The sequence below is a fragment of the Ursus americanus genome, chromosome 24 (assembly GCF_024610735.1).
Source record: "Ursus americanus isolate L20-20 chromosome 24, mUrsAme1.1.p, whole genome shotgun sequence".
Taxonomy (NCBI): domain Eukaryota; kingdom Metazoa; phylum Chordata; class Mammalia; order Carnivora; family Ursidae; genus Ursus; species Ursus americanus.
The window spans coordinates 29,492,188-29,515,951 of NC_142150.1; the positions used below are offsets into that span (position 1 = coordinate 29,492,188).

Sequence of the window (23,764 nt, forward strand, 5' to 3'; positions counted from 1 at the left end):
AAAAAATATAGAAACAACTACACATCCACCGGAATGGCTAAAATGAATAAGAATGGCGACATCAAGTCTGGGCAAGGATGGGAGACAATGGGAACGTTCATACGTTGCTTGGAAGGGAAAAGAGGAAACCACTTTGGACAAGTGGGAGTTTCAGACAAGTTAAACTCTACCTTCCCTCTGGCCCGCAATTGCTCTCCTTGGTGTCATCCAAGTACAATGAAAATATATGTTCACACGAAGATTTGGCCATGAATACTGGTAGTAACGCTACCCGTTCTGGCCCCGCACTGGCATCAGCCCAGGAGTCCATCAACAGGAAAATAAGTAAATTGTGACCTATTTTCATGACGGAATACTCCTCAAAAATAGAAAGAAATGAATTATGTGAATGCTCAACAACAGAGAAAAATCACAAAAATGTGCTGTACGAAAGAAGGCACCCTACGTAAGAATATATACTGCGTAATTCGATTTATACTGCTAGTGCTTAACTCGGGGAACATTTGCAATGTCTGGAGACATTTTTGCTTGTTACAACAGACAGGTGGATGCTGTTCCTGGGTGGAGGCCAGAAATGTCGCCAACCATCCTCCAAAGCATAGGACAGGTCCCTACAACAATTATCCAACCCAAAATGTCAGCAGTGCATATCGAGAAACATTGATTTACACGTAGTTTTAGAACAGGTAAAACTAATCGATGGTGATAGACATCAGAAGAGTGGGCGCTTCTGGGAGAAGTGAGTGGTAAGAGGCATGTCAGGTGTGTGGTTATAGCCCACAAGATAAATATTTGTCAAAACCGAGGAAGCTATATGCTTACAATATGTAATGTGAACTATACCTCACTAATAATTCAGAGAGAGGTGGATACGCGCGCGCGCGCGCGCACACACACACACACACACACACACACACACACACACACACACGGCGATCCAACCTGCTGCATTAGGCTTTCTGAGATGGGCATAAGAATCTGAATGTTCGGGGCGCCTGGGTGGCACAGCGGTTAAGCGCCTGCCTTCGGCTCAGGGCGTGATCCCGCCGTTATGGGATTGAGCCCCACATCGGGCTCCTCTGCTGGGAGACTGCTCTTCCTCTCCCACTCCCCCTGCTTGTGTTCCCTCTCTCGCTGGCTGTCTCTATCTCTGTCAAATAAATAAATAAAATCTTTAAAAAAAAAAAAAAAGAATCTGAATGTTCAGAGGGCGCCTGGGTGGCTGAGTCAGTTAAGCGTCTGCCTTTGGCTCAGGTCATGATCCCGAGGTCCTGGGATCAAGTCCCACATCGGGGCTCCCTGCTCTGTGGGAAGTCTGCTTCTCCCTCTCCCTCTGCCTGCCGCTCCCCCTGCTTGTGCTCTCTCTCTCTCTCTGTCACATAGATAAGTAAAACCTTTAAAAGAAAGAACCTGAATGTTCAGCAAGTGTCCCAAGTGATCCCTACATACGGCCAGCTCAGAGCTATCTGCGGACTTCTATTTAGGATCTGCCGGTCTCTGGATCCGCGTTTCTCAAACTTTCCTTCCAAAGCAGCTCCAGAGGCAGAGAAAGGTAACGCATACTCCAGGGAAGGGGACGTCTTCTGGAGCAACCGGGAATCTTTCCTGAAATCTCCAGCTCTATCATTTAAATTCATGTGACTTTTTATATTTGGCCCCATGTGATCTCTGTAGGACAAAAGTGTTTTAAATTATCACCAGGAAGGAAAAGTTGCCCTTGTTTACTTTGTGCCTTGAGATAGTTTCCAGGACACTGGCTCCACCTCCCACGCATTCACACACGGACTCGCTCTCACACATGCTCACACACGCACGCACGCACGTGCTCCCCTAGCGGAGAAGCAGGATTCTCTCCCTAATGTCTGGACGATGGGCAGTAAGTCCATTAGGTCCAGCTACGAGTTACCAGAAATAGTCCTTTTGCCTCTAGGGAAGGACCAACTCCTGGAGGCTGAGTCTGTGAGTGGGAAGTCCTTCCAACCACGTAGATAGCTCCCTCTGTGAGAATTTGGGGTGCAGCCATAGAGGCTCTTAACCAGCCCAAAGGCTTGCTCCCCACTGCCCATTCCCTCTAGAGAGCATCCTCACACACCCCTACAATGGGGTGAAGCTTCATGACTAACAGGCTGCTTGCCTGTATCAGTCAGGCAAGTCCACTGCTATGTAACAAGCAACCCCACACCCAAATGGCCGAGCCCAATAAAAGCTGGTTTCTTACAGTCCTAAAGGTCTACTGGCCCTTCTCCAAACTCGGGAGTCTCAGCCTCTTCTACCTTGCGGTTCTGCCCCCCTGTGCCCTGCACCATTCAGATATGAGCTCACCGAATCCTCACAATAACCCCACCAGGAACTACTCCTAGGATCCATCCCATTTTCCAGATAGAACGCACCACCAGCCAGTGAGTGGTAGGGGCTCGATTCAAACCCAGGCAGACTCACTCCAGAGCCCTACACTGAACCACTCTGCCCTGCTTCCGGCCCCTTTCTCCACCTCCTCTCATCTCCAGTCATACTTGATTGCTCACCAGTGTTTTCCTGCCCTGGAGACTGATGCCCAGGCCCCTGGGCGGCCCCACCACCCCAGCTCTGCGCCTACGCACCCTTCAGGCAGAGGAACAGGGTTGTAAGCGCTGCTTCCTGCACTTGGGTGTGCATAATTCCCACCTGCGGAAGTGAAAAATTCTGATTTTTCTGAAACCCCAAGGCCCAGGGGTTTGATTCAGAGGTGGTGGGTAGAGGCTGGGGAACCCGCATGTCTATGAAGCTCCCCAATATGACTGTAATGTGGGTGGTCCCTGCGGCCCACGTGGGAACACCCTGGCTTCAGAAAGGCCCCAGAAATCTGGGTGGGATAAGTGTAGAAATGCCCTCTTGTGTGGCGAGCCGCTCCTGGGCAAGACCTCCCTGTCTCTCAGCAAGTCCCCTCAGTTCCCCCGTTACTTGTGGGGTAGATCTCCCACTCCAGGGGACCTGCTGGTACCAGGTATCGACTTCTTAGAGGCTTACGGGCAAATCCCCAGGGTCAGGCCCCCGGGGGAGGGTGTACTCTGGGGGAGGGCATACTGCAGCTGCGAGGCTGAAATTCACTTGGAAGGAGCAGCTTGTCTTCTGGTCCAGGCGCCAGGCAGTGTTTCCATGGCAACCCAGCCACTGCTCCATCTTTCAATATCCCTTCCAACACCTCGTCTTCTGTTTATTACAAGTCCGTGTCCCCGATGCCTTTTCAACTCCTCCTCCCTTGGGACTCACCTGCTACTTTCTTTCACTTCTTTTGTTATTTTAAAATCTAAAAAGGCTAGTTTGTAGTCGACCCAGGACACTCCCTGACCCCTCGCTGGTACGAAATGTGACAGACCAGGAGGTGCAACAGACAAGGAGGTTTAGCCTTACTGTCCGTTGGGTAGATGAGCCTCTCCAGCGGACGAGAATGAGCCCCAACTGAAAATAGTAGCCAGCCCAGTGTCAACCCTTTCTCTGCTGGTCGTCATTCATCCAATCATTTGTTCAACGTCTGTGAAATCTCTAGATGCTGGTCAGCTGCACGAACAACACTGGTCACTTCCCTTGTGGGCTGAGCACCAACAGGGAAATAGAAAGCAAGAAGTCACTAGATGCAAAAAAAGGACCGATGGTAACGGTGAGGGTGGGAGGGGAGGGGAAATGATATCCACGTAGAATGTGAGGGTCAGGAAAGGCTTTCCAAGCTAAAATTGGGGGGCAAAAACCCTCTCTAGCATTAATCACGTGTCAGAAACAACTGTGAGTGGTTTACCTGGAGGGCTCCATTCAAACCTCACAACCTCTGGAAGGAGGCATTATTTATTATCCCCACTTTACAGAGGAGGACACTGAGGCACAGAGGACTAAAGTCTGAAGCCCCGCCATTACCTGGATGCAGAGCCAGTATTTGAATCCCACCCAGCACGTGGCCGTGGAGCTTGCAGGCTTTCTAGCTTGACCATGAACTTCCTGCCTGGGCGAGACCAAGGAACCAAAGACATGATGGTCTGTTATCTTTCTAAAGTGTTGGGTAGATCTAAGGAGAAGCCACCGGGACCGGAGGGAGGGACGATGTCCCACCTCTGCCCTCTGACCCCAGCTATCCGTTCGTTCATTCCATCAATCACCATTTAAGACTGAGAACCCGATATGACGGGGCCCACAGCAGACACAGGTCCCAGCCCTCAACACTGTGTGCGGGGGGAGGAGTGGGCGTGGGGGGGGGGTTCATAGAATAATAAATGCTGTCATGAGATCAGCGGTGCGAGACACAGTCTAGAGGAGCACATCACATCACCTGGGGGAGGATCTCAGGGTGGGTGGTGTGCGTTGAAGGGAGGAGATTTTCAGGAAGATTCTGAGGCTCTGACTTTGGGTTGGGCACTCCCCCAAGTAGGAGCAGCAGCTTGGCGGTGGACAGCTGGGAGACGGGCATTCCGGACCGTGGCCGTGGCTTGAAAGTGTGCAGTGCATGCAGAGAACAGGGGGACAACTAAAGCTTAAAGCCCCACGAGCAGAGGAGGGACGGTGAGTGTTGCCGTTCTCCCAACATTCCCAGCGTAAGCGGAATTCAAAAAACAAAACCACAAAATGGCAAGACCCCGCCTAGAGACTTCCTTCCCCTAGGGGGTCCCCGCGTTGACTTCGTTAGTCACATCACAATGCCTGAGTGGGCAGTATGGTCACCGCCTCTGGACGGCGGGAAAGCTACAATCTCACACAACGTCACACAGCCCTATAGCAAGTGCCTAATAGTCTCCCTACTCTACACCCTCATATTAATAAACAAAAACAGCCTAATTCTTTACAAAGGAGGAAATTGGGGCTCAGGGAGTCTGAAACTTACTAAAAATCCTATAGCTCATATATGACTGCTCTGGACTTGGAAGATAAGTCCCCCCAAAGCCAGGGCTGCTGACCACACGACACAACATGCTTCCCCGGAGGCCGTCTCCAAATACCATCCATAAGCAGGTGGAAATGGAGATGTCCCATGAGTTGCTTTTGATTTGCTGGCTGATGCCACGTCATTAGACTGACAACCCCACTCCCCCCCACCCCCAGGTGTCTGGGTTTCTTTAACGAAGTGCCTGGATGTTCGGGCAACAGCTTTGTTACTGCTCTCAGTTTTGAATACGGGCTTGACTTGCTTCGTGCCGAAAACGTGTCTCGTTTGTGACAGGAGCCAAGACAACGGCAAGACTATGTGGCAAGCTCATCAGCATCCGTCATAAGCATTGTTTCGAAGCCAGGATGTTTGAAAGGTCAGAGAAGACCCTTCTGGTCAGTAGTCTGGGGCTCAAACTCAGTCTTGCCACCCCATCCAGCCTATCCTTATCCTCCATGTTCAGCCACAGCAAGGCCGTGGCCGGTGGTGCCAGTGGGATTGACTCCAAGCGCAACCTCAGCCAGCCTTGACCTGTTAGAACTTTCTCCCCCCACGCCCACTGCACTGGTTTCCCAGGGCCTTCAAAGTCTTTCTGGGAAAGCGTGTCCACGTACAAAGGAAAATCTCAGTCCTGCATCATCAACCATTTCTGTAGGATGAGAACCCAGATGTTTGATGTTGGTGTCTGTGGCCTTTAAGCAACTGTCCGTTTGACTACATAAGACATTTTCTCTCGGTTTCTTATCTGTGGGTGCCATGTCTCTACTGCTGGAACGTCTTTTTGGTATGAAAGACTGAGAAATCTGGTTATAGGCCAGTTTCCTTGACACTGAATTTGGGATCTTCCCTGAGAACAGCTAAAGGATGTTTTGATTCTATCACACTTGACAACTGATGAAACTCTTGACAAAGGGCAACAGTCTTTAACCTTCCTGTCAAGCTGCTTACAAGCGATAGCTACGGTACCGGAATTTGATCTTTTTTTCCCACTTAAAACATCAGTTAGAGCACATCCAAGGTTCTCATAATAATACCTCCTTCCATATTTGCATTCCGATAAGCTTTTCTTAGCGGGAGAGAATGGAGGTACATTCTGGAAAACCCTTGAGCATGGGAGGAGAGCTGTGTGGAGGCACGTGCACAGAACCGCTGAGTGAAGCCATCCAGCCACTTCTGGACAGACGCTTGGGAAGCACCTCGTTTTCCAACCCGGTGGTTTAAAAAACAGCCAAGTTGTAAAGTGTGGCTTCAAAACAGGACAGTGACTGTTTTACCAGAACCTCCTTACTTTCTGGTTTTAAGCCCAAACCCTCCAATTCCTTGCCGATAACACCGAAACTCTGCACACACTTGCTGCGCACTGTCTGTGCTCGCCCGTCCTGGACACCAACGCGAGATGCATGACTAGGTCCCTGCCCCCGGGAGGCTTGCTACGCCGTGGTGGGGACGAGATAGTTCACATATGGGAAATACGAACTGCTTAGGCTAGACCTCTCCTGTGTCCGGGGCAGACACGACGAGTCCGCTCAAGCAGTCTTTAACTGCCCCCCTCAGACGGCCGCTTCAGCTCAGGGCTCCGGGAAGCCGCTACGAATGGATAAGAATTTGTATACAAGATGAAGGCTAGATGCCATATGCTTTCCCTGATGCATACGTATAAAAAGTAAGTATTGAAGGTCATTGCGAAGGACCGTATGTCTTGACTACGTGCTGCAAAAGACGAGGGAAGAGGTCCTCATGGTTTGTGAGGTCACGGGAGGCTTCCTGCCAGAGGGGCTTCAGCCCAGCATCCAAGGATAAGTATGGGCAGGAGAGGCAGAGGGAGCTCAAATGGCGAGAGTGCAGCAACGTGGGCAGAGGGGTGCACATCCGGGGCCCGGAGAGTCTGGCAAACCAGCTGAAGAGAATGATTGGGATTAGAGAAATGGATTTGCAAAGGAATGGTGAGGCCAGGCCATGAAGGGTCTCGAATACCAAGCAAAAGGTTTTGAATTCCAGGGTATCACCAGTATAACCAGTGGAGAGACCCAGACAGCTAATGCATAGGAGAATGAAATGAGCAGCATTTTCAGTACATCAGAGTAGCAGGTCATGCAGGAGGGACGGGAGGCGAGAAGGCCAGCCCAGAGCCAGGTGAGAGCAAGCGAGGGGCTGGGCCAGGGTCCACCTGTCTCGATGGCAGAGGAAGGCGGCTTGCGAGACAAGTCCCCAGGGAAGATTCGACGGTGCTCACGGGTGGAGCGGTGGGTAGGGAGAGGGAGAAGTCTAGAGAGAGCCGCATTAAAGGAAAGGCACCCCCGTCCCTACCCGTCGGGGCTCAAGACGAGGGTCACCGAACGTCTGCAGCTACAGCAACGACTGGGCAACAGATCATTTCTTCGCTGTGACTTTTGTCAGAGACTGTAAGGCACAGCCCCTGAAGAGCTGCTTCTGACATTCCCCTCCCGGGGGCCCCCCTGAGCCAACCCAAAGCCGCTGACGATCAGCTATAGGCCCAGCTGCTAACTTTTAGATGGGCTGCGGACCCGCTGGATTTCCCTTCTGCGTCACACGGGCCAACGTTCCAACAGGCTACCAATGGTCACAAAAATGGGATTTGATTAGGGAAGGTCCATAATACCGGAGCATTTGGCTCCAAGTTATGCTAAATGTCAGATAGTTTTCCTCGGCTCATGTCAAGCTTTTTGAAATGAGAAAAAACAGCTGACCTTTCCTCCCTGCACAAGCTCCAAGATGTACAGGGCACCCCGCTAGAGGCTAGACGCAGCGGAAACCATGCCACTGGCTGGACCAAACAGAAACCAGGCTAGAGGCTAACGAAAGCAGTTTCTAAACAATGAAGCCCTGTGCTAACATTGTTGACTCTGACCTTTGCCAATTTGCACCCCCCTCTCTGATGCGCAGACTCTCCCTTTGTTATTATGAGTTATCAGGGTTGGTAATAATAGCTGACATTGATTGAAAACCCTATCAGTTAGGGTTTGGGCAGGAACAGAAGGCACATTCAAAGCGGGCCATTGAGGAGCGTTTCATAAAGCAGGTATTTACAAAGGTGGGGGAGGTGAAGGAAAACAACATGGAATGGAGACTTCTGGAGCCGGGAGTAGCTGGGCACTGCTCACAGCCCTAGACCAGGACTTCTGCGACCAGGGAACGGGGACGGGGAGGTTAGGAAAATGGGGTGAGTTTGAGCGGGACTGGCAGGGAGGGGAGAAGTATGCAGAGGGTGGTCTGGAGGCAAAGGGACAATGTCCAGCCCGACACTTACGTTCTGGGCACCGCCCCGCCTGGATGATCTGATTGAATCCCCAGGATTCGGTGACAATGACACAGTTTGCAGATGGCCACACTGAGGCACAGACAGGTGAAGTCACCAGCCAGCCATCACGCAGCAAGCAAGGGGCAGAGTAAAACTGGAACCCAAAGCCCGAAGGCTTCCTGTCCTCCACTCACCTCGTGCGTCACATCCAATCAGTTCACTGGAGTCGTTTTAATGACAACTTAATTATTAACACTATTTATTAATCCAATAACCATTTCATAGACTGCCGCAATCAGCGCGGCCTCCCAGAGGCTGCCGGGAGGAGTCCCAGGAGCTTGGCTTCTGGCGGCGGTGGCAGCCAGAGCCACCCTTCTGCTCCTGAGAGGCCCGGGGCTCCGGCGTGACTCTGCCAGGGACACCCGCGCCCTCGGGGCGCTTGCCCGGATCTCAGGCAGCGGCCCAGGGAGCCACCAACACACCAGGGGCCTCGACCCCGCCTTCCAGACGCTAAGCCACAGGTACAGGTCATCGAGGCACGCAGCCGGCCTGATGTCCCCTGTGGCCTTCAGGAGTTAGAATCCAGGTGCTCCTTCCTTAGTCTCGAATTTCCCTAAAATGGAGAATTCCAGAAACACCTCAGGGCAGGTGACTGCTGACTTAACTAGCTGCTGACTTGTCCTGTCTTCTTAAGAACTGAAGTCTGTCAATGACTCACCGCACCAAGGTGCCCTCACCCCACCCCTACCAGCCTTGTGAGGGAACCGAAGGATGCTTCTGGCACCTCTGACCCTGGTGGGCACACTGCCCTCAGGGCCCCTGCGGCCCTGGCTCCCTCTTCCAGCTGCTGCCGGAGCCCCCCCACACCTGCTCTCCCATCCCTAAGGAGCCTTCAGACCAGGCAGCCCTCTGCTTTCTCCTCCCTTTCTTCCCTTGGCTACCTTCCCAATTTGATTCCACGGGCCATCATTTCAACACCTTTTTAGTGTCTAAAGACCCCCTTGCCTTCCCGCCCTTCCCTGATGCCTTGTGGCAAAACCCCAACGTCGGACGAGCCCGCTACACCGCGATGCCTGCGCCCAACAGTCCTGCCCTGCAGGAGGGTGGCTCCAGGGGGGTGGTCCCCTGACAAATTCATGGTCAGCAACCTCAAACTGGCTCCAAGCCCTGCCCCGCAATCTTACCGTTGCCCTAACTCCTTCCCTGAGCCCACACTTTGGAATCTATCACCTCAGGCTTCCTCCACAGACAAAAAGGAAGCCAAGAGAACAGGCCCCTTTGTGTCCTGCAAACAGACATACACCTGCTCCCCTCGGCCGGAAGGACGCTGTGGCCACCCCCGTCCTGTGACACCACGGCAGGTGCACCCCTCGCTCTCTGCCTCCGGGACCAGCCCTTCGGTCTGAGTCTGGCACCCATCCCCACGGCATTTGTGGGAGCCCCAGCCCAGTTATTTGCCAGGTCTCTCTTCCTCGCTCTTGAATGTTTACCTTTCTCTTTCAACTGGCTCCTCCCCCATCAGCTTTTAAATGTGCTCAACTTTCCACTGGCTTCTTGTCCCCTGCTCAGCCGCTGTGCTCGGCCTCTCTGCCCCTTGGCAGCCAGCCACACATCTCAAAAGAATCGCCAGTACTTGGTGCCCTCCTCACTTCCTCACTCTCCATCCGTATGACAAGCCATCCCCAAAGGGCCCCTGTCAGCCTGCCGGAAGGTCACTTTTGGCCTCCAAGGTCACCGATGACCTTTACCCTCTAATTCCTATGGATTTTTTTCAGTCTTACCTTCCTTGACTTTTCAGTGGCAGCTTCGCACTTGAGGATTCCCTTCCTCTTAAAAAAAGCTTTTTCTCCTGTTATTATTATCCCTCTGACATTGTTTCTCTAGGTTCTTCTCCTTCCTCTCTGGCCACTCCTCCTTCTCATGAAATGTTGGTGTCGGTCAGGACTTCCCAGGCTCTTTTCCCTCTTGTTCTGCCCTCTTGCTAGCTGGTCTCAGCCGTGCTCACGGCTGTGATTGCTGCCTCTTACAGATGACTGCCCAACATACATCTTCGGCTCCCCAGTATACATCACAGCCGTACTGTGAGCTCCAGACCCGCCACACCACCAGCATGCTGGACATCTTCGTGCAGACAGCACAAAGACCCCTCGAGCTCTCCCTGCACAAAAGTGACCTCATGACTTCGAATCCATGACCTCATTTTTGCTGAGTGTTCCCTGCTTCACTAATTACCACCACTCTCCCGTTGGGTAAGTGAAAAACCTGAGGTATCATCCCTAACTCCTCCCTCTTCCTGAAGCCCACCCCCAAACTATAGGCAAAACCAGTCGATCTATTTCCAAAACATCCTGCCAATTCACTGCCACCATCATACCAACCCAAACCAGCACAGTCTTCCTCCAGGCCTTCCCTTGTCTCTCTCTCTACTCTTCCCCCATCCAAAAGGATGGTTTCACAGCCCAAATATAGCCATGTCATATCATACTGAAGAACTTTCAGTAGCTTCCATTGCTCTTGGGATAAACATCCAAACAATTCTGGTGGCCCAGAAGGTCCTGGGTGGCCCTGCCCTGGCCTGACTGGCCCCTTCACCTCACTCCCTCCTGTGCTCTTTGTACTCTACCCACTTCGACCTTCATCCAGTCCCTCCTGAGTGATATTTCTTCTTTCCACAGGGCCTTTGCACATGCCCTATGCCTAGAAGACTGCAAATGTCAGCCCCAACACCTTTACCTAGTAAATAGCACTAACTGTACGTCATAGGGGTATGCAAGACAGTTCATGTGGGGTATGGGAAGAAAATAACAGAATTTCATTTTATAATTTATTTTTATCTCATTGTTTTAAAAGATCCATTTTGTGCATGTTTTATGATGTATATATTGGTAAAGTAACACATATATAGTATATATAAGTATATATATACACTTTATAAAGAACTAAATATACATGTGCAATATACATGCTCGATTTTTTTTTTTTTTTACTGAAAGGCGTTTCCAAATATGTTGAAGATCAGAGCAGTAATCAGCTATCACTTCTTGGGAGGACTCCTACCTCCCTTACCACACCCAACACAGCTGTCAATTTATGTTCATTTGTGCAACCATGTGAGGAACATTCTATCCCTGAAATCTGAGCTCTAGCAGGTCAAAGACGCTGTCTGGTTCCTGCAGTGTCCCCCGTGCTCGGTGTCTCGTACATAGTAGGTGATCGGAAATATTTTTAAAATGAATGAATATCCTAGAAGCAGAATCTTCATGCTCTCCTTCCCATCCTCATAGAAGCCTTTTCATTTCTCACACCTGGAATGTTCTCACGGACTCTCTCTTTCCTGCGTGGTGAACACACACACAAGTCACTGCTTTTGTAAACGATCAGTAAGACCATGATTTTGAGATACTTAAAATATACTCTGAACAGAGCCAGGTGCTGAGTCTGTTGGCAGCTTTCAAAAGCTACCTTACTTAGTCTTTAATATTACCTGAGAGATTGTGATCGTCAACCCTGCTTGCTGATGAGAAAAGTGCGATTCACAACGGTCAAGGTCATTGGGCTGGAAAAATGGTGGAGGCTACCTTCAAATTCAGGCTTGGGGTCGAAGCCTAATCTGCTTCCTAGTCTATCTCAGCAGCTTGATCATAAAATGAAAAGTTTCATTCTAAGAGGCAATTTCCTCTTTCGAGTGATCTCAAGAAAAGAGATTGTCATTAAGCCATCTAATCCCGGTGGGTGTTGAAAATCAAATGCAAGTCTACCATGTCGTGCTTCCAATTGGGTTACCGAATCTCATGTCCACTCCTTTCTGTTCTTTGTTTCTGCGTGGTTTGTAATGAGGCTGTCGAGCAAAGGGCAACAGTCACGTGGCTGCTTGAAGGATCTGTTCACTTGCAAGATAAGAGCCGCGCTCCTCAGAGGGGCGCTGGCAGGGACGGTGCCCCCAAACCCTCCAGATCACGTTGCTGTTTTGCTCTGGAGTTTCATGCCTTGCGGTGCCATGCTGTCTTCGCCCTGTCTCTCTGATGGATTTGCCCTTTCTTCTAAGGGAAGGGACTGAGCTGAACACGGAAATGCATCTCAGGATGCTTGCGGGTGGGCTGTGGGAAGGGAGGAGGGGGTCTGACACAGAACGAGCTGAGAGCAGCCACTCTACACTTACAGCTGTTTCCGTGACGTCTCCTACCTGCCCCGCCACACGGCTGTCCTGCAACCTTACCGTCATCTCCCAACTCTGTCCTCTCCAAAGCGGGATTCTTCACTCTGAAAGGCCAAGTCTCCAAAATCCTGCTTCAATAAACCACACCCCTGTCACCATGCCTTTCTCAGCAGCAAATCCGAAGCTGTGTGGTGGGTGACGCTTTTCCAAGGAAAACATAGTCTCCATGGGCATTAGCCCGTTGGCTTCGCAGCTGAAGGTTTTTAAACTGTCTCCAATGTTAGCCAAGTGAACGGAGACTCGGAAGGGAGGGAAATGAATAGAAAGAAGGTGAGGCCGCCACGCCCTCTGGGCTTGTCGCGATTCCTTGCTGTGTCACTAAAGGCGAGCACAGAGGAGCACGGTGATGCCTCAGCAAGCTTGTTGCTGTACTTGGGATTTTTATTTTGGCTGCAAGCAGAGGCAGTAGCCCCATGATCCCTTCCACCCCATCCATCCATCCAACCATCCATCCATCCAACCATCATCCATCCATCCATCCATCCACCCACCCATCCTCTGACTCAGGAAGCCATTGAACATTTCTCCTCACTTCTCTGGCCATCTGCCAGCATTGCTCAGTTTCTCTATGAAGGAGCAACCCATCTTGGACTTACTGAGAGGGCGGGTTGAGGGGGAGCCCACGAGATATGTCAAAGTACCCTGAGGTCTATGCCAGATGGATGAAGACTCACTTTCACAAAATTCGCATAGGACGCACCTCCCCTTTTTACTTATTCATATTCATGTATGCAACTACTAACTAGCTAGCAAATTTCAGAGCACGGTCACTCGAATTCCATTATTTTAAATGAGAAAAGTCATAATGCATTCCAAGTCCACCCAAAAACCTCAATCAACTTCCCAAAATATCACATCCTTAAACACCATGTAAAAGTCTCCCAGGAATTTTCTATAATATAAGTCAATTAAAACACCTTCCACTTAATTAGCACGTCGGGAACTCCCCAGTGGGAAGGTTTGCAAGTGCGCGCAGTGGGCTGACACCACAGGGGACCAAGGCTTCTCCTTCTGGCATCGCACTGGTCTGATAATGTCAATACGTAAGCAAATGATATTGAAAGATACTAAACACCCTCAATTGAACCTGGGCTTGTAGGACCCCCAGGTATGTGGGGGAAGCAGACTGGGACCCACGAGGGCTCAAGCTCAGGGGAGGGGTGAGGACCGTGACAGTGATAACACGCAATGTATTTAAAGGGTGGAGCAGCAGGTGTAAACACGCCAGTACAACAGGGGAGCCAGGACTGCCACACACGGCCTCCCCTTGTAAGACTCTGGAGGGACGAAATGTTTGCCCAGGTGTTCCCTTGTGGATTCATTGTCACGGGCATTCCACACCGAGAGGAAATGCTTTAAAAACCTGCCAGATACCGATGAGTATTTTTAAAATGAGAGTTTGGTGTGTGTTGGGGGCGCGCCTGGGTGGCTCAGTGGATTGGGCGTCTGACTCTTGATTTCGGCTCAGGTCATGGTCTCAGGGTCGAGGGATCAAACCCCCCGCTAAGTCTGGAGACTGCTTGGGATTCTCTGTCTTCCTTTGTCTCTGCCCCATTGCTCATGCTCATGCTCTCTCTCTCTCAAAAAAAAAAAAAAAAATTGAAAGTTTGGATTTTTAAAAACTTAAAAGCCTAAAAAGCACTGCAATGAAATACCACTTCACAGCCACTAGGTTGGCGGTAACAAAAAAACAAAAAAAGGAAACTCACAACCGCTAGCAAGGATGTGAAGAAACTGGAAGTCTCAGACATTGCTGGTGGAAATGTAAACAGTGCAGCCGCTATAGCAAACAGCTTGGCATTCCCTCAAAAAGTGAAGCATTCAATTGCCAAACGATGCGGTAATTCCACTCCTAGGTATCTACTTGGGAGAAGGGAAGACAGGGTGTCAGACGAATGTGTGTGCAGTGACGTCCGCAGCAGCACTATTCCCAATGACCCAAGAGCTGCTCACACACATCGGGAACCCCTGCTTTGAGGAGGGGGGAGAACAGCTTCACCGGGATCCATGTTAAGAATGAAGGGACTCTAGGTACATGTCAGAATCAACGTCCATATGCTTGCCAACGGCCCTCTAGCCAATGTCCGCCCAGACGTCCATCAACCGATGAATGGATAAACAAAATACGGCGAAAACACGTCATGGGATGTTATGCAGCCACAAGAATAAAGTTCCGATAGAAGCCACAACGTGGATGGACCTTGAGAACATGATGCTAAGTGAAAAAAGCCACAAACAAAAGGTCATGTGTTTATGATTCCAAATATGTCAAACGTCCCGAACAGGCAGATCCAGAAAGACAGACAGCAGATTGGAGGTTGCCAGGGACTGGAAGAGAGCAGGGAACAGAAAGTGTGTCTAATTAATAGGTACGGAGCTCTCTCCAGGGGAGATGAAGATGTTTTAGAGCCGGATGAAGGTGAGAACAAAGTTCTAGAACAACGTGACAGTGTGACTCGTACTCCTTAGAAGAGTTCATTATGCGAATTTCACCTCGATTAAAAAAAAGTTTTGAAAATAACTATAACCTTCATATTATCAGTGCTCCTCACATAGGCGTTGATCAAGTTTGATACGTCAATGAATAAATGAATGAGTGAACCTGTCCCTGGTCTACAATGCCCTGCTTGCCCCAGTCCACATCCCAGCCTCATCCTACACCAGGCCCCGCCTTGCTCTCTGCTCTTCGGGGGCACTGACCTTTTGCTGGGTCCTTCTAAGTGCTAGGTTTCTGTCACAGGACCTTTGCACGGCCTCATTCCTCTATCTGGAGCCTCTCACACCCCTCCCCATCGCCCTAGTTAACTTCCCTTCCAACCCAGCTCTCAGCTTGGCCATCACTCTGTCCAGGAAAGCCTTCCCTGACCTTCCTGATGGGGTCAGCCCCACCGTACACTATCACAGCACTAGAACTTTCTCTTTAGGTCACTTACCACTACTGCATCTTCATCTGTCTGTGCTCTTCTCCTATTAACTCTGGTCTCCCCCATTACAAATTTCATGAGGGCTGAGGATAGGCGAGCGTGTTGCTGAGGAAGGAGCAGTTACTACTGTATCCCCCTGCCCCCAAGCACAGTACCTGGCGCATAGTATGTGCTCAATAAACATAATCAAGGGAGAAAGGGAGGGAGGGAGGTGACAGGGAGGAATCTATCACCCTTTTCATCTGTTTGCCTTCAGAAATCCACTAACACATTATCTCTTAACAAAGCGGCTAGACAGGGCCCTTGGCACGCGTGTGTATGTTGATTCTGATGTGTACAGATAGAACCCCTTAGGTCTTAACATGTATCCTGGTGAAGCTATTCTCCCCCATCCTCAAAGCAAGGTTTGCTAATGTTTGTTAGCGAGAAATCAGCTCCGGAGGGAGTGAATGCAGTGACACTGAGTTATGCACGGTTCCTGATTGCTGGGAGATTGAAGGTCAAATAGTGGGGATCCTCGCCAGGTATTCTGATTTCTCCTACTGGTCTCCGACCCTGGGATGGCCAGTCAATCTTTACCCTGCTTCCTCTTTGTCTTCTGGGTCTGCTGCTTCCCCATATGACTGGTCTCTCCCCTTACCCCCCTCCGATTTCTCCTCTGGGCGTTTCTTCCATCACACTCAGATGGCCTGTCTATTCCTCCTCCCGCACCCCAGGTACTTGATGGTAAACCGGGGCCAGGGTCTACAAATCTGAAAACATCTAAAGAGGCAGCAGTCTTTTCTCCTGCAGTAAACACAAGGTGCTAGAGAACTGTCAGTCCCGTGAAGACAAGAGCCAGGCCCCTGAATTATTGACATGCTCCATCAGAGGAGAAATGAGGAAGGGAGGGAGATGTGATGGGTCTGGGACCTACCACTGGGAAGGGACTGAGGACAAAGACTTGGGATTCACATTGTATGTGGAAGGGCCTGGTATTTCTGGCGGGTGTGTGCTCATTCCTCTGAAATAATCTATGCTAATTTCTTGATGAAAAATTCATATTGTCTTCCTTGTTGCTAAGCAACCAGCCCAAACATGTTTACTGTGTAAATCTCTCCAGAGGGCCCTGGGCTGCACCCCCAGCGTGATGTGTGATGGACATGAGAGGCGACAAAGCCATCCAAAGCTTTGGGAAATGCTTCTGAGGCTGACGTGCAAAAATGCCTATTTTTGACACTTTTATGCCATATCTGGGGAAACACAGCGGTTCGAGTGTAATTTTGACTAGATTTCTCTGCTAACCTCCAGCCTAGTGGTCAAAGCGTGGGCTCAGGAGCCAGACTTCCTAAATTTGATTTCCAACTCTGCCACTAAAACGTTGCTTAAGCGTGCTGTGTTTTGCTTTTCCCATCTGTAAAAGGGAAATAATAATTCCACATGTTTCATGGGGCTATTGCGAGGATAAAATTACTATGATTAAAGAGGGCTTGGCACACATTAAGAACCCAAAACAGTGATACTATCACTATTATTTATGACTCTATGGAAATGCTTCTATTTTTTTGTCTGTTCATGTGAACAGGAGAGTCTGTCAGCCAGGAGATGAGCTGAGAAATGAATCCTTTAAAAGGGTAAGAATCCATGCAGTACAGACCTTATAGCAGCCCAGAGCCCACATCGGCTCCAGGAGTGGTGTGAGTAGGCTATGGGGCCTCCTGTGACCACCGAGGTGCAGAGGAGACCTTGGCAGAGCAGTGAGCCAGAATAGGAGAAAGTTCTTTCGGCTGAAGGTGGGGGTGCCCCTCCTAAGGGTTTCCCGTGCCCCCTGCACCTGCCCCATCAGGACAGCTGTGTAACGCACTCCATGGCTTCATTGTCTCCCCACTCATCAGAAAGAGCGCACGCCTGTCTCTTCACTGCTCTATCCCAGTGTCTAGCAGGTGCTCGTTAACCTTTAATGAATGAACCTATTAGCTAATGAAACCCAGCCTATGGGCCCTGATGCGTCCGCCCTCTGATAGGTATGAATTCAGACACGTGACCGGAGAGGATGTGGCTCCAGGGGTCTAAGGATGAGGCGAACAAGGCAGGAGGGTTGATAGGGCCGCACTGATGGTCTCGAGGCTCCAGTCCCAAGAAGGAGGCCGCCACAGTAGTGGCAGCAGAAAGCAGACAGAGCCAGGGACCAGGGAGGATGTGACGCATCCCAAAAAAGGAGGGCCGTGCGGCTCGATGATAGCCCAGAAGTCCTCCTGGGAATAAAAATGGTGACTTGATACCAAGTGAGTGTTTAGGAACATTGTATCCCAACATGAAACGTTTCAATGACAACCTCACTGAAGTCTGACTCTATGGAGAAAGGTGCCCAAATCAGAAATGTAGAGCTGGCTGAATTTTCTTTCACAAAGTAAACAACATGCTTGGGTGACCAGCATCCCCATCAAGAGGCCGAACATGAAGGACATTGCAGAAGCTGTCCAACCACGCCCCGGCCATTGCCCGCCCCCGAGGGCAGGACCAAACATAAATTGGACTTGACTTCAAATCTGGTGGAAAGAAAACCTTGTCCCTTTGCCCTCCTTTGCGCCTTTGCTCTTGGTGAGTACGAGTCACAATACAACCACTTCATTCACAATACACAGTCGATGGTGACCACGGGCCCAGCGTCACACCAGACATTGTTGGGGACACAAGAAAAAGGAAAAACACTCTCTCTGATCCTTTGGGAAAAGATTCCTCTGTTCCTGTATCGTTGGATACAAACTCAGCACTTGTTTACCTTATTTTATAAAAACCTAGAATTAATTTATTTGTGTTTGCTAAAGTCTGAACGTCCCCTCCGCCCAAATTCATCTGTTGAAACTGAGCCCGCAAGGAGATGCTACAGGGAGGCGGGCCTTTGGAGGTGATCAGATCATGAGGTTGGACCCTCATAAACAGCATCGAGGCCCTTACAGAAGTGGCCCCAGATAGCTCCCTTGTCCCTTCCCCTGGGCGAGGATAGAGCAAAGTCTGCGAATGGGCTCTCACCAGACACTGGGTCTGCTGGAGCCTTGGTTTTTGGACTTCCCAGGCTCTAGAACTGTAAGAAGTCCACTTTTGTTGCTTGTAAGCTGCCCCGTCTATATTTGGTTACCACAGCTCAGAAAGACTAAGACGGAGTTCCATGGAAGCCATTCTACTGGAAGGAGGGTGAGATTGTATAGTTTGGTGAGAAGTGGCCGTGAGGGCCTGGGGGATGGCAGAGAAGAGGCCCGGGGACCTCTGCCGAGGGTCCAAGCAACTTGGCTTAAAGCCTTGGACTACACGTTAGCTGCAAGGGGACAGCACCCGGGTCACCCTGGCGACCTCCGAGACACATTCAAGAAGATTCACTTCAAGAATGCAACAAGGTAAGCACCGTGCGGGGAGAAAAATCAGACACGAAAACCCAAGCTTTCCGAAAACAGGACCCCCAACTCCTGCTAAGTGACAGGTGTCAGGGGGTCTGAGCAGTGGGACAGAGCAGTTCTCCCTGCTCGTAATTACTGAGGTTAGCCCAAAACAGGGCTTCTTCTGAAGGGACCCAGGAGAAGGTGAGTGGGGGGGGGGGGAGGAACCAAGGGGCCTGGCTGCCTTTCACTCGTAGATTCTGAAGCAGTGGGAAAGGGAAGATGTTTGACACGCACACACACGTGCACACACACGTGCACATGTGCCATTCTGCCGCTCTCTGCCCCGTCTCCTCACTCGAGCTGCATCATCACCAAGCTTCCAGAGCCGCGTTGACAGTAGTGCGGGGGGGGGGGGTCCCTGGTGAGCCTGCCAGGCCATGATGGGGGCAGTGTAGTGAGACTGAGTTCCCTGCATCCCCCAAAGGACCGCACCCGGGTGAGGGTGAGGAGGCATGTAAGAAGGCCGGATGAAGGGTCCAGAGTGTGTGTTTTGGAAAAGCAGAGACCACCTGTGAATTGAAGCCACCTGGGGGCCCGCAAGGTGACGATGACAGAGGGCTTCTGCCTTCTCTCTCCTCCCACTTAGCAGAGATTCTGCTCCCCCCCCCTTTTTTTTGGTTCCACAGATTCCTTTAGCTCTCCAGAGAAGCCCTCTGGGCACTTCCTCAGCATGTTTGCAAATCAAAGACATCGGACTACAGAGGAACATCTAATAAAAGCCGCTTGTGAAATGGCTCCATGAGCCCCTCTTCATCCCTTGGTTCGCTAACAGGATCTGGCAGGAGATTTAATAAGCACCATGATTTAGAACCGGCGATGAACGGAAGAACCTACAACGGCTGTAGTTGTCTCAAAACTCCCTGCGATTTCCTGGGGACTGAGTCACAGATACTGGTAACACTCCTGGGGTGTGGGATTGATATGCCGCCTTATAGGAAATGCTAGGTTCCAGCTAGAAGTTAGGGAAAAGAAAGGTGTAATTCTTTTTCCTATCCAAGACCCTGAACCTCTTAAATTCCATCTACAGACCCCATAGGGAGGTCTTTAGACCTCAGGTTCAGAACCCCCAGGGGCACTTCCAAGTTCTTCTCAAAATCACTACAGACTTCAACGTCATCCAACCATGCGAGGCCTGAACTCCCAAGGGATTTTTCCGGGAACCACAACCGGTAACTCACAGAGACCTCGGGCGGTCCCTCCGCATCCTACAGACATGCGGGTCTCCGTGTGCGGGCGTCTGAGCCCAGTTCTGCAGCCCTGTGCCCTCCCTTCCAGGAACACCTTCAGAAAGCCTTCCCTGACTCCTCCCCTTGTTGTCGACGCCGTCATTTCCATCACCCTGCTGTCACTTGCTGCCCCTCAATAGCACCTCCTTTCCTTCTTTTGAAATGGCAGTTGTGATCTTTCCTCCATTTCCTCTATCTGGGTCAGTGGCTGAATCAGTCTGAGAACAATGGCAGCCAAACCAACATTGTGAGATCGCCGTGCCTCTTCCATGCCTATAGATTCAGCCCGGATGGCCCAAATCCTGGTCACCGAGGGGCCCAGAGGAAGGAAAGTGAAGGAAGGGGTCTCACGTGTCCACAAAGGCTTACTGCGGCCCTACTGAGCTCGCACAGGATTACAAAGGCCTGTAATCTCCCGTTGGGAGAAATGACTCCAGCAATAATCCCAAGGGGACACGGGGATACCTTTACCGGCCAACATTATTAGACACCTGCTAGGTTCCAGACACTGAAGAGGTGCCGGCAATAAGTAACAGACAAGGCAGTGGACACAGAAGATCACATCCAGTTGTAACGAGTACTAGGAAAGAATTGGAAGAACAATAGGGAAGAAGGTACTAGAGCAGGATACTTCGTTACATGTGGTGGGAGACAAAATCCTCTACAGAAGGGGAAATTTAAACAGAAAGAGGCCTAAAGGATGAGAAGGAGCCATCAGCGTGAAAAGCCAGAGGAAAACGGCCATGGGGGCTGGGCGGGGGTGGGGGGGAGGGTCTTTAAGGAAAATCGTAAATACAGGGAGGGTGAGATTACAGATGATTGGGAGAAGGGGCATGAGTTTAGCCAAAGAGGTAGACACCTGCCAGATCAGGCACGTGGGGGAGCGGAGTGGCTAATAGCATGGATTCCAGAAGCAGACCAGCTTGGCTAGACTCCATCCAGCTCTAAAACTTCTCTAGCTGTGTGGTCTTGGGCAAGTCACTTACCCTCTCTGAGCCTTAGCTTCCTTATCTCTAGGGAGGGATCATCATACATGTCCTTCATTGACTCACTAAGTGCATTAAGAATAAAGCGCTTAGAACAGTGGCTGACTCAGAGTGCATGCCATGTAGCGGTTTGCTATGACTTGTTCCAAGCTCATTGAGAAGTTGGGGGGCAGGGTTGTGCAGAAGAGAGACACAATCGGGATTGTCTTTAACAGATTCTTGGCCCTTGTGTGGGCTACTGGTTATCAATAAAAGGTGGTTGGAAGGGATCCCAGAGTCATCTACACCAATTCCTTCCCCAGCGCTTCTCTCTGGGAAGGGGAGGGGACGGCGCCTGAAGAGCCACCTCTGAGAAAGGCACAGTGGTCTTCCCCTAAAGCCTGAGGAGCCATCTCTGTGAAGGGCACAGTGGCCTTCCCCTAACGCTGGGTGGGAGAGAAGGTTGAGAGGCAGCAGGCCACAACTTCTGAAGGGCTCATCCACCCCCTCAACCGCCTGCCGGTGGAGAGCCCACTACTCCCACCTCAGATGGTTCTAGAAGGGTCCCGTGTCCCGATGTGTCAATGTCACTTTTCTGGGATTGTAAGTGCCTCAAGGACAGCAGCCATTTCCTTCCCCTCTCACTACCCTGTGACTGACAGAGGCCTCAAGCACTGAGTCTCAGAGCTTTTGAATAATTGATTGGAAAAAGGAGGGTGGAATCACAGCATTTTTGTGCCTCTCCCAGACCTATAAGCTCTATTAGGAATCCAGAGGGCTTTAGGAAGTCATGAAGTCCAGCCCCTGCCCCAGGGCTAGCCTTCCTCAAACACCCAAGCACGACTCTTCCTCCCAGTGTCCAGAGGGCGTCTGCACTCCCCACCCGGGGAATGTGTCCTGAAGGGCGCAATCTATGTAGGGGGCTCCTTCCAAACCTCTTCCCTAGACCCCTTCTGCCGCACTGTACAATGGGGACTCCACCCATTTCCTGTCCCAAGGGGCTCTGGGTACAAGCCAACGCCGGGGATAAAAGCCCTCCTCTCTCCAGGGACATCTTCAGAGAGACCACAGCAAGCCCCTCTAGCTGGCTGGAGCTGAGGGCTGCTGGGAGGGGGCAAAGGCCCTTCAGACCCCTCCAGATTCACCAGCCGCTCCCTAGACCCCAGGCACTCCCTGCCCAGCTGCCCCTCTCCAGCTCCCACGGGGGCAGCAACCACCTCCCCTCTCGTTTTTTCCGTTTTTCCGTGGCTTTCCCCCTCCTCAGTTAAGTCAGTGCTTTCCCTACACCAGAACCCCCCAACTTCTCTTCCCTCTCCCGTCCCCCAATTCTGCAAGCTTCTAACCCCCCAAACTCCCCTCCCCTGGTTTCCTCCCAGCCGCTCAACTCTCCTCCCAGCCCCTATTGTACCCCAGTCCCCGTTCCCATTCCATCCCCTCCCCTTCCCTTTAGCGTTAGGTGACCCCATTCCTCTCGCGCCCTCACCAAGCCTCCCTCCCCTAACTATTCTCCCCGACCCTTCCCCCACCCCCAGGCCGTACGGACCCCTCGGCGGGTCCTCGAGCACGTCCTCCGCCCTCCTCCCCGCCACGCTCAGCGGCGCAAAGAACGGCGACAGCCCCCCCCATCCGGGTCCCCCGCCGCCGCAGCCGCCGCCGAGACCCCACCGCGCACGGGAGGCCGAGGCGCCGCCCCCGCTCACCTGTTGGGCTGACCGGAGCACACCGGGTCTCGCCTTCTCCGGGTCAGGGTCCCGGTCCCGCTTCAGCAGCCCCTTCTTGGGATGCATGTGCCGGCACAGGCAGGTGACCCCGCACAGCGCAAGGATGCTGGTGGCCGTGCCCAGCGTGGCGCCCAGCGCGATCACGGGCACCGACAGCACCATGGTGCCCGCTGCCCGCGCGGGGCTCGGTCCAGCCGCAGCGCACCTACCCCGGCCGGGCCCGCCGCCCGCCGCCCGGCAGCTCCTGGGATCCGGGCGCGCCCGCTGCTCTCCCGCCGCTTGAGGGGAGGGGGGTGGAGGGCGGCTGCGAGGACGTCAGAGGAGGAGGCCGGCCGGGAGCAGGCTGGTGCGCCCGCACTCAGCTCCACGTCACCCCGCACCCCCTCCCGCCGACACGTGACCAGACCCCCACCCCAACAGCAGCCGAACGTTCAGATGCCTGCAAGCTTAGGGGTGTCTCAGGCCCTTCTTCATGCTTCCCATACGCTGACACTTGGCCCCAAGAAGGGCAGGAGCTCGCCTAGGTCACGCTGTGTGAGCGGGGAACCAGGGCTCCAACCCAGGCTGGATTAGGAGTCACTTGACCAGACTACTAACCCTTCCCTTCTCACCTTCTCTGGCCCACCACACCGGACAACTGGGTCCTCCGCGAGATTTTCAAACACACAGGGGCTGGAGATTTCCCATCTCCCCAACTTGCCGGGAGTTTGCTCTGCAGTGGGGTAGAGGGGGCAGGCGGCAGGGAGAAGGGAGTCACTGTCTGGGGTTGAGACTGTGCCCATGTCCTGGTGAAGATCGCGGCACCCATTCTGTTTCTGTTTCTATCCCCTTTAGCACGCTTTCCAATCTCATTTGATCCGTGGGTCTCCATTCACAGATGAGGAAGCTGCGGCTGATAGGGGATGTGGGGCAGCTGGAAAAATCCAGACATCCTCCACCCAAACCCGGTTGGCAGATTCCAAGTCCATGCGTCACCCTCAGAGAAAGAACTTGTCTTAGAAGAACAAAGAGTATCACATATGCAGCCGCCAGGAGTCCACACTTGATTCAGGGAGAGGGAAATAAAAGAAGTAAGCTTAGAGGAAGGCGAAATTAGAATTCCAGGCATGAGGAGACTGCCTGAGATCAGAAAACAGTGGTTTTCAGTGT

At 51.8% G+C, this 23,764-nt stretch overlaps 1 protein-coding gene across 1 annotated transcript in view; it reads right to left on the reverse strand.

The window, feature by feature from the left end:
• The window catches only part of SYT13 (synaptotagmin 13), a 43,537-nt gene extending 20,740 nt beyond the window's left edge, over positions 1-22,797 (reverse strand). The window contains exon 1 of the mRNA XM_045808686.2: positions 22,595-22,797. Coding sequence (XP_045664642.1) covers positions 22,595-22,777 — 183 coding nt within the window. The 5' untranslated portion in view covers positions 22,778-22,797. The remainder of the gene's footprint in view (positions 1-22,594) is intronic.
• Between the last annotated feature and the right edge of the window lie 967 nt (positions 22,798-23,764).